Source organism: Akebia trifoliata, chromosome 1 (assembly GCF_017979445.1).
Source record: "Akebia trifoliata isolate Shusen 1 chromosome 1, ASM1797944v1, whole genome shotgun sequence".
NCBI classification, from domain to species: domain Eukaryota; kingdom Viridiplantae; phylum Streptophyta; class Magnoliopsida; order Ranunculales; family Lardizabalaceae; genus Akebia; species Akebia trifoliata.
The window spans coordinates 36,285,626-36,296,611 of NC_141375.1; the positions used below are offsets into that span (position 1 = coordinate 36,285,626).

Below are 10,986 nucleotides of genomic sequence, written 5' to 3' on the forward strand. Positions count from 1 at the left end.
ATATAGAACATTTTGTAGGGGTGAATCTCAAATAAACTGTCTTACAATAAAACAAATTAAATTACAGTGACACGTTGTCTTTGCCGATCTGTCACCCAAATTTTGCCAACTGTTGAATCCAGATTCCTGTACTCTCTCTCTCTCTCTCTCTCTGAAGAATCACTTTGATGGATCTGGATCGAAAGAAGATGAAATGAAGATCATTTTCAAGAGTATTTGTTAACCTAATAGTTGACTGAGTCAACTAAGGAGCAAGAAAGGAAGAAAACCCAGAAGCAGAGATGCAACGAAAACCCTAATCAAATCCGAGTTCTACTTGAAGCAAGTTCTTTTTTTAAGAACCTTTTGAGAAGCCTATTACTCTAAATGTGAAGAAGAAGCAAGAAAGGCGACACCCAGATGCAGAGACGTAACAGAAACCCTAATAGTGGCATTAGTTCCTCCTCTTGAAGCAGTACCTTTTTCTCTGTTCTTCATGGAACCTTCATTGTTGTCCTCAATCTTCATAGTTTTGGGAGTTATTGGAAGCATTTTCCCGCTATTGGCGCTGTCTTTGTTAGAGAAGAATCAAATCGATCTCACACCGCAAACACCCTCCATCGTTTCCTCGCCTCCGCCACGATCCCCACCACCACCTCCGCCGCCACCTCCGCCGCCTCCACCACCACCCCCATCCCCTTCGACGAAATTTATACATGGTTCGAAGAACAACGTTACGGGAAAATCGTTCAACTCTCACCATAATCAACACTCAGCTCATCATCATCATCGTCCACCTAAGAAGACAGCAGATCGAAAGATTAATCTTGGGAAGAAGATTGGGTTTTTGTTTGTTGTGATCGCGGGCTTCTTGCAGGTTGTAGTTGTTGGTTTCATAGTTTTTATGAGATGGGAGACTTCAAAGATTCAGGACAGATATAACAGTTGTTCTTCTTGATTCGGGTTTTGTTGATTGAGATTTCTTTGGTGATTTGGTGGGGAAGTTGAAAGACGAAGACCCATTGCTTGATGGAGCTGTAATTCTTGAATCGGGCTCTTGCCATTGTTCTGTAAATCGGTATATGTTAATTGGCATTTTCTTCTTCATTGAAACTTAATTTTGAGTTCATTTCCTTTCATTTTTTTTTTTTTATCTTTTGATCACACGGTTTGTAATTCGAAGGAGAGCTAAACAGTTTTTTTTTTTGGTCTTTTTTTCTCTTTACTAAAATTTCTTGTATCCTTCCATGTTTTTTGTGAGTAATTTGCGAAATGGAATCATGATGAGGAGTTGGATCTTGTTTGGATAATAACCATTCTATTAGAGCGAATTGAAATTCAGAATATCTATTCTTGTTGTGCGTGTGCGTGCATGTGCATCTATTACTACAATTTAGAAACAACTTAAGATATCATGCAAGATGTAAGAATTTTCTAGGAAACAAGAAACAATAATAAGTTCATCAAATGAAAAACCCAAGTTTGTCAAGAGTGATTGGCTTCTTGAGGATAAACCATAAAACGACTATGTTTGTCAGGCTAACGGGACTCACTTCTCAAGAGTGTGGTCTTAGGAATTAATCCACAACTCATTAGAACCTTGAAGCACTCTCTCTGTTGAGTACCTTTTGATTGTTATGTTGCGACATCATACTGCCAAAACCACTTCTCACAATAATTGAATACACCCCCTCGCCCTTCTCCCATTTTCCTAGTACTTTCTTTACTTGTATAGATGTTTTGGGTGTTTCAAACTACATAAACAAGTAAGCTGACTAAGAGGAACCCAAAAAAATCAAAGGTAACTAATCAACTTCTAAGAGAAACATAATTGACAGCATTAATCTTGGTAGCTACAACACCGTCTACGGAATTTAAAGAACCTAAAAGAGCATAAGTCATATTTCGTAGAATGTTAAGCTTGTAAGTCTTTTTGCAACAAATCAAAATTATGATATAGCATAGCCAGGGTTGCCCAAAAGAATTGGGGCAGACAATATGTGAATAGATATATGGGAAATGTTCAGCAACACACATTTTGACAAACATTTTGGCAAAACATTTTTCAAAACATGGGTTAGAGGTTTTGGAATGGGCTGAATTTTGGTGAGGATGATCTCTACGGTGAGGAGATCATCATCACCAAAAATCAGCCCATTCCAAAACTTCTAACCCCATCAAAAATGGTTTACAAAAAATGGACGGTCCACGATTTTTCAACTTGTAAACTGGGGCTAGAAGTTTTGGAATGGGCTGATTTTTGGTGAGGATGATCTCCTCACCGTAGAGATCATCCTCACCAAAAATCAGCCCATTCCAAAACCTCTAACCCATGTTTTGAAAAATGTTTTGCCAAAATGTTTGTTGCTGAACGGGACCCTAGATATATAGCTATATTTGTGTGCTTAATACACATCTATCAAATAATAATAATCTGTGTGCTTAATAAATACAACCCCTCCTACGAACTTCAATCATATATCATGAATTCTACTAACAAATGGGTGAAAATGTAAATATCTCTCTTCTCTTCTTATAAAGGGGTAAATTTAAACTAAAATATGGTCGCTGGGTTGAGGGAAGCGTTCCTTACTGCCACTAACATCCTAATTATATTAAAATGTGTTCCTCTCTGAATTAGGGATTTGCCCATACACAATTATGAGAAAAAACTTCCTAAAACTACTACATTAATGCATTAAAAATAATGATTAACTAGAGAATTACTAATTAAAAATAAAACATAATAGGAAGCCTGCACAAATGCTTTACTGCAAACAATGAAAAAGCAAAAATATCAAGACATGGGATTATCTAAATCCCCTCTTCAGTCATTCAAAACTAGTTATAAAAGGGAAGACGGAAGATAAAAAATCAAGAAAGCAAAAGAAGGAATCCTCCTGTTAGACACACACGTGCACCACACACACAATCAAGAACAATGACACATTGAAAGTGTACATCAATGGAGTTTAATTACCTTTGTGCGTTTGGGAATTGGAGACTGGGAAATCTAGAAAAGACATGGGGATGAAAGTTGAGAGTTGGGTTGTTGAAAACAATGCCTGGTTGGATGGATCTCCAGGAGTCTCTACTCTTGAGTGGCCACTCATCAGGGAAGAGAAGTGGTGGACTGGCTGCTGCTGTTCTTCTCTCTTCACCTTCACAGGTCTTTTTTATTTGAAATCACTATCCAAAACAAAGCAATGCTGTTCTTGTTGCTGTATAGATAGATCAGTGCACATTCCTCAAGAGTTCCTGAAGCTTCTGGGAAGAAATCCCTCTCATCTACCTCTTCCTTCAATCCATGAACATACCTGTTTCTTCATCACAAAAGGAAAGACAATTGAGAACCATCATTGGTAAAATAAATAAAAATTAGCCATGATGAAAACAGCCCCTACCCACTGCAACCACAGATGCCCAGATTCCATTTTCAACACACACACACACACACACACACAAATTGAACAGAAAATAAGATAGTAAATTTGATGTTTATCTTGCTTCTCTTACTTGCTTGGTGACGGGAGAGCCCTGAAGAGATTGAATAGTCCAAGCTTCTGTTGAGAGGGAAAAAGGAGATCAGGTGGGATGGAAATTCCTGATACCTTGTATTTGAAGATGAGTGTTTGATGCTCATGCTCTTTCAACTCGATCACAGTGAAAAGAATTCTGTCTCTTGCACTCATCATTAGAAGAATCAACAAAAAATCTTCAAAGACCATGGAAAAGAAGAATAATCAGAAAACTTCTCATCATTGATATTTAGGGAAGTATTCATTCAGAGTCTATTGGTTGCAGAAAACTTCTGTTCATGGATAAAGCTTCTTATGCTTCTTTTTCTGCTCTAGTACTTTTGTTTGTGCTCTTTTTTCTCTTCCACCTTTTACTCAAACCCATAAGCAAAACAAGGGAGTGGGATTGAAATGTAGTGAAATTGTGAAAGAACAAAGTTGTATAGCCAGCCCTTCTACTTCTCTCTTTTACTTTTTGGGTTTTTTCACAGCCCCACTTTTGTTTTGACTTTTTCAATTTGAAAATTGGGAGATTCAGGAAATCTTTTCATGTTAGTTGAGCATTTCTTCTTGATTTTTCTTTTTATTTGGTGTATCATAGAAAGATGCAGTAGTATTAGTAGAATATTTGCATAAACCATCCTGGTAACTGATCCACACTCTCTGATTGGTAGAATATTTTTAGTAGAACTATGAGAAATGATCAACATCATCCATCACTGTGTATGCATTATTCCTAAATTTAAGGTCATCAATATTAAAGATGGAAGAGACTAAGGGCTCATTCCAGACATGCTTTCAATCGAAGCGCTGCTGTGAAATCACTTCTGTAGGAACTATGATTACTTGATTATATTTGGTTGACCATAATACCCCTTAAAGATGTGTGAATATTGGAGAGAGCGTTTCTATAAATATGATCAAAGAGGACATGTTCATCCCATTTTATATGTTTTTGCCCATTGCAACCACATTCCTACAAAAGCCACAAGCCAAAACTGAGGTATTTTAGTTTTGGCGATCAATCTACAATTCCATACCAAAAGCAATTTTGACACCTAAAAGCACTATGTACCATGTAACTAGGCTCTACTAGCAACAACATTGTTTATGACTAGTCAATTTAAGCAACAACGTTCTTGCCTGAGTTGCGATTAGGAGATAAACACTCCCTGGTTATGTTGTGGGGGTGCAGCACTGGAAATCCACAACCTGTTTTCGCAGCATTTGAAAAAAAAAAAAAGAAAAAAAAAAGTTTGATTTCAGATATTCAGTAATTAGTACTACAAAGAAAGACTGTTCCAGACAGCAAGCTCTTCCCTTTGAGCTTTATTAGATAATTGTAATAGAATGACATACAACACATTTTGTTTCTATCCTGCCTTTGCTATCCTCGTCAACTATACAAACTTCATAAACCACGAAACCAAAAATCTCCCAAAGTGCCACTTTTCCCGACTGAATTGTGTGAAAGGGGAAATTGTGTGGTTGCAGGCCCTTAAGCTTGAATATTGGTTTCTGTTTTAATCCCTCAGAAGTTATCTGTCTGAGTGATCTCTCATTGCAATCTGTAGTTTGACTGCATATGTTATAACAATCTCATCATACATGTTTCACCAAACCCCAAGCAGATCCCTAAAACTGAGGAATTTTGAATAGTCTAATGATTCTCAGGGTATGGGAATCTTGAATTTGCAACTTCTCGATAAATTGCTCTGCAGCAAAGCCAAGAACTTCCTCAGTTGGACCAAGGGCTCACATCGCGACAGTAATAGAGCAAGAAAAACCTGTAATTTTGGGTATCAGTTGTTTCATGTTGTTTCACATATACATCCTGGGAGAGGATTGGCATAGAAACTCTCCTCCAGTTTTGGAAACTCTCCAGGCTCCCTTTTATATGGGGCTCCAATTCGATCTTTGTGAAGATTTTTCACTTTAGAACTGAATTTCTTCCAAGTGATCTTCCCCTCATCAAATTCATCAACAATTTTTACAAAACTCATCCTGCAATAACAACAAATAAATAAATTTGTATACACATTTAAAACCCCTACTTTGAATGAGAAGAGTTATAAAGAAATCCATTGGTTCACAAACTGACAATGATATGTGAGTGCATCTCTACTGCTTACTTATCCCAAACCCTATGCATTCGGTTGCAACAACACACTAGCACTTAACAACAACAAATTAGAAATTTAAACATTACCTGTCAGGGCTGATGGTTTTCTTGAAATCCTCAAAACGCCTGTGACCTTGCACAGCCTTTGCCATATTACCATCATAGGTATAAACAAAAACATCACTCTGAAGGGCGACAACATAGTCCAACCCAGCAAGCATGTTTTGGTGATTCATGAAAGGGTTTAACTCTTCTTCCATGGAAAGTGTAGAATGGGAGTAGATATAGGGAAATTCATCCTTAAGATATTGCATGCTTCCAATCCCATAAGCTTCACCAGCTACCAAGTAAATCCTGGTGCTTGATGGGAAACCCAATCCTTTGAGCAAAAGAGATGTCTCCCTTGGGGTCAGGGGGCAGCCTCCAAGTTTCCTTCTCTCAGACCCATCAATCTCCTTTTCCTTCCAATGGCTGACATCATACCGCATTCTTCGGAGCTCCTCATCTTCCTCCACTGTCAAATTATGACTGCATCCCGTAAATGCCAGCATATCCTTCTCATATCTGGAAAGGGAGATAACAAAAAGGTTGGAAACAAGAATCCAAACAAGATAGTAGCAATCCTACCTTATAAACCTACTGATTTCTCATTTTTTATATTCAAGTCCAACTATGTATTATATTAACCTAAAAATTCTATCACGGACACCATCAACCAAATCAATAGAAGTATACCATAGAAAAAAAATCAATGGGAACTTGCCTTAAATGGAGAGCAATAAATGGGCTTCCATTCTGCCGCATCCTTGAAACCAAGGTGTTACCAAGTTCTTCAATCGGGGCAGAATATTTCAGTGCCCTGTAGTTTACTCGGCATCTCAGCTTTTGTATAGAACTTGAGAGCCCATTGTTGGCAATTCGGGAGTCAGTGTGAGTGAAGTATATGACTTTGTGCTGCCTTAAAAGTGGGAGAATCTCTAACTTATAATAACTGACCTGAACAAAGCAACTGGGTCAGTTGAATGTCATCAATTGCTACATGTGTATCCGAGCATAGATTGAGGTTTTCAAATAAATTGGCAACCTTTTGTATGAAAATTATTTTATAGTGAAGCAAATATGCCCTAACCATCTTTCTTCTTAGTCCTTGTCCTTTGCTTGTATCTTGGGAGGTCTCGTCGACCTCCTTTTTTAATAAAATGTATATATGTATATATGTATATTTATCAACAAAAAAAAAAGATGGATCTAACCATCCGTTAAATCCTATCCAGACCATTCAACATATTTTTAGGACTGTTCAAAAGAAAGTAACTGATAGGACAGTTGATATTAGTGTCCCTGCAAATTATGTTGACAAGAGTAATGTTATCAAAGAGGGACTGCAACACCATCTATGGTGATGCACAGGCCTATAAATAATATAATTTCTGAAAAAAGTTTAACAAACTGGGTCACCTTGGACCAGGATATTGGGGTCTTCGTGAAAGGTTCGATTTCAGCATAGGCAGGGGGTAAGGTCTCGACAATGTGGATGTCTTCCTTAAGTGTCTCTATGAAGTGCTGCCAATTAAATAGATCTTTGAAGCCACTGTAAATAAGACCATAAGTATCAGTTAGATTCTGAGTAGAGATCCTATGCACCTTGGACACAAAAAACACATCTACCTGGAACAGGTAAAATCAGTAGTATAGAATTAAAGTTTTTAAATTTTTTAATAATATGAAAGCACATACAGGCAGATAATACTTCAAAAAAAGAAACTGGAAAGTAATACTAACAGAAAAATAAAACTAATTCTTTGTTCTAATGGATGTGGAGTTGAGTGGCTAATGCATGTTTCTGGGATGGTTCTGAAGAGAGGAGAAAACTGCATGAGTTGCCTTGGACACAACAGTCTTGATTTTTTCTGGTACTGAACTTGCACAACTTTTCAAAAACTCGACGATCATATAGTTTTTCTTTACTGGGTGCATTGTCTAATATCTGGCGTGTCGACTGCTATGTCTCCAAGGCATTGTGTGCATTGTCTTCTTGATGTCATCCCTTGAAAAGATTACGTGCTTTGAGATGACTTGAAATTGAGACTGGTTGATGGATAGAGGTATATTACAAAGGGTAAGGTTTAGTAGTCATGGGCAGGAGACCTTCCCTCCCATCTTTAAGGGACAGCATCTCTCTTCTAGCGAGGATGCCCATGCATAGATTGACGATATGATAGGAGCTGACAAGGTTCCAAACTATGCAATAGGTCATACGCCCCAAAATTTCCCAGGTTTTTTTTTTCTCGAAAATCTCTTGAATTTATCCAAATTAATCAAATTACTATGGCTCCAGGTATACTTAGCCTTGTTCATCCTCTCACACCCAAGCCAATTAGGGACATTGGAATCAAATGTTAGTGTTTCGAACATTGTCCCAAAATGAATTTCAACCTCGGAAATCTAGGGGAAAATTTTGACTATTTTGTAACATAGTATGAATTCAAAATGAATGAACCAAACAAAGGAAGTTGAGAAGAAACCTTTCATCGGCCCAATAGGAGTTGTGATCAAGCGAAGGAAGGACTAGTGTGGCCTTCATGATCTTAGCAACAGCAACCATATCACAGATCTGCATTCTAAAAATATTTATTTATCAGAGAATTGCTGGAATTAACATTTCAAGAGCAGACTATTTAAATCATTAGAACACATAATAGCCAGACCCCAAATCTCATTTGATTCAAGCCACCGTTTGCATTTATGAGAATGTAACCATTCGTCTTTGCATCCAACTCTGCACAAGAAAAACAAGGAAATGAGAATAAATCCTGTGGAAAGGAATCCACAATAGTATAAGAGACATCTAATTGCACAGATTGGTTACTTTTGTTATTTCTAGGCTGGTTGACGCACTGTGTGAAATTCTCACTGTTGGGCTTTGACCAGATACCTGAATACTGAAAGAAGAAGGAAGCTTCGTGAATGACGTAATGGATTCATTTTTTTTTTATCTTAAAGGAATTTTTGAAACACTATAAATTTGTCCTCTAATGAGAGACCATTGAGACTCACCTCAATCACATTGTTTTGGCTGCTGATTGTCCCTAATTCTACCATCTTTAATGTTCTTTCAACATCACTTCCACTCTCTATACGCCCGTTTTCATGAGAGCTTGTGACTGTTGGATCAGTAATGTAGGTTTTCGATAGATCCTAATGAGAAATGAGAATAAATTAGACATAATAAGATTACAGGTAAAAGAGGCCACAAAGAAGGCAGGAAAAGGAAAACACAAAGAAGAAAAAATCTTATCACGAGGTTAGATGACAGTAAAAAGGTGCTTCAGCTGGAAAAAAAATCAAAACAAACAATAATTTATGTATAAAACATGAATCTGATTAAGTATAAAAATTATAATATCAAATCATAACATATAGCAATTTTCTATAAAAATAACTGGTACATTAATTTCTACAATTACAAAATATGAACGTATAGCAAATTACAGTCAGCAAACACCATGACAGTGTTCCCTTGCCCCACTGATGTGTACAAATACAACCATACATTTTGTAGTCGAAAGCAGTAACTTGAAAATATTGCTTCCTAAGATCCACTAAAACCAATGAGATGAGAACACGGAGAATGGTTCTCATCATTTTCCCTTCCATCCTTGATTATGAGATATTGATCCTGCAAAAAAAATGCAATAATACCACACTAATGCCATATATCATCAGCGTTTGAGTTATCCATTCATAGTGACTCTTTGTGTACATTATGGAGTCCCCACTCCATGCTGACGGTAGCATCCATTCATTCATGGTATGACAGTGTGATCATAATAAAATCACTTATGGTGCGTATTCATAATATAATGGTGTGATAATATCATCGCACAAAAAACCACCAAAGCCAAAGAGATGAGATCACCCCCCCCCCCCCCTCTTCCTCAACACCCAAAAATGTAACAAGAGGTAAGATTTTACCATTTAGAGAGCCAAATTACATAGATAAAAAATCATCTGAAAACTCTACATCCGTAAGAATCTGTTTGGATTGACATTATCACGCGAAAAATAGATTTTCTGCTTTTCTGCATTGCGGATCCAAACAGACCATTAAGCTACAGAATGTGCACCCAAGACAAAATAAATCTAAATGAAACAACAAATTGCACATATTCACAATCACCCAGAAAAAACTTTCCAACCATTTATCCTCAAATTATAGGAAGCCAAAAAAAGGGATAAAAAAAAAAAATCCAATTGATCCAGGCATCCAGCCAAAATGCCCAATTTAATCCTCATAACTACAAATTTCCTCAAAGAAAACAACTTTTTTGTTCTTTCTTTCTTTAGTGCTGTTTTTTTTATCTTTTTTGCTCGAATGTATAATTGGAATGTGAAAGTGCAACAACAACAACTACTACAAGTGAAAACCAACTAAATGAAGGAAAGCCCGCAAATTTTAAGAAGAAAAATAGTATCTTTGGAGGGGAAACTAACCTGATAAGGCCAAGCTCTTTCAACTGCAGATCCAAACCACCCATTTGCACAAATCTTCAAAACTCCCAAAAATAAACACGCCCCACAAAACACCAAGAACAACCAACGCCCCAGTATCTTCTTCTCCCTTATATTCTTCCCGAACAGAGGGACAGCAACAGACCCCACATGATGTACTCTCTGGTTCGGAAGATTGGTTTGTTTCTTTTCCGAAATCAACTCGAACCCATCGATCAAAACAGTATTATTTGGGGTTTCGGGTCCTGGGGAGTTGAGTTGGAGATCGATCTCGTGATGGGTATTTTGGTTGCTGTTGCTGTTGTTGCGTTTGAAGGATTGGGATCTTCGAGTCATTGGGCCTGAAAATCTTGGACTGTTGATTCTCTGAGAGAGACCATCGCAGTTGTTGCTATGCTGTTGTTGCAAACCCATCAAAGGATAAAGGATCGGATCGATGGGTTTTAATGGCGGATGAGAATATTGGTGGAGATGGAATTCTCCATTTAACGAACTAGTTCTGCAGTTTTTCTCACATGTATGGAACCCTGAATTATATAATATATAATTTAAAAAAGAGCAGAAAATAAAATAAAAAAACGTTTGAAGATTTAAGGAATGAGGTGACTAGAACACTAGAGTGCCCCTATTTTCCACGATAATATCGAAACTACCCCTCCCTCTTCTTCTCGTTGTTGTAAATCCAAATCTGATATGAGAATTACATTATACATTTTTGTTTAATATATATATATATATGGGTCCCGTTCAGGAACAAACATTTTGGCAAATATTTTGGCAAAACATGGGTTAGAGGTTTTAAAATGGGCTGATTTTTGGTTAGGATGATCTCTACGGTGAGGAGATCATCCTCAC

The 10,986-nt window shown here is 37.2% G+C and overlaps 1 protein-coding gene across 1 annotated transcript; it reads right to left on the bottom strand.

Moving 5' to 3' along the window:
* Positions 1 to 4,731: 4,731 nt before the first annotated feature.
* LOC147412224 (O-fucosyltransferase 35-like) lies at positions 4,732 to 10,677 on the bottom strand. Its single transcript, XM_086457815.1, has 9 exons — positions 10,114 to 10,677; positions 8,677 to 8,817; positions 8,489 to 8,561; positions 8,328 to 8,398; positions 8,145 to 8,233; positions 7,078 to 7,210; positions 6,383 to 6,615; positions 5,707 to 6,183; positions 4,732 to 5,501 (listed from the first exon to the last, which is right to left on the bottom strand). The coding sequence occupies exons 1-9, from the start codon at positions 10,543 to 10,545 to the stop codon at positions 5,309 to 5,311; spliced, it is 1,842 nt and encodes a 613-aa protein (XP_086313941.1). The 5' UTR covers positions 10,546 to 10,677; the 3' UTR covers positions 4,732 to 5,308.
* Positions 10,678 to 10,986: the final 309 nt, after the last annotated feature.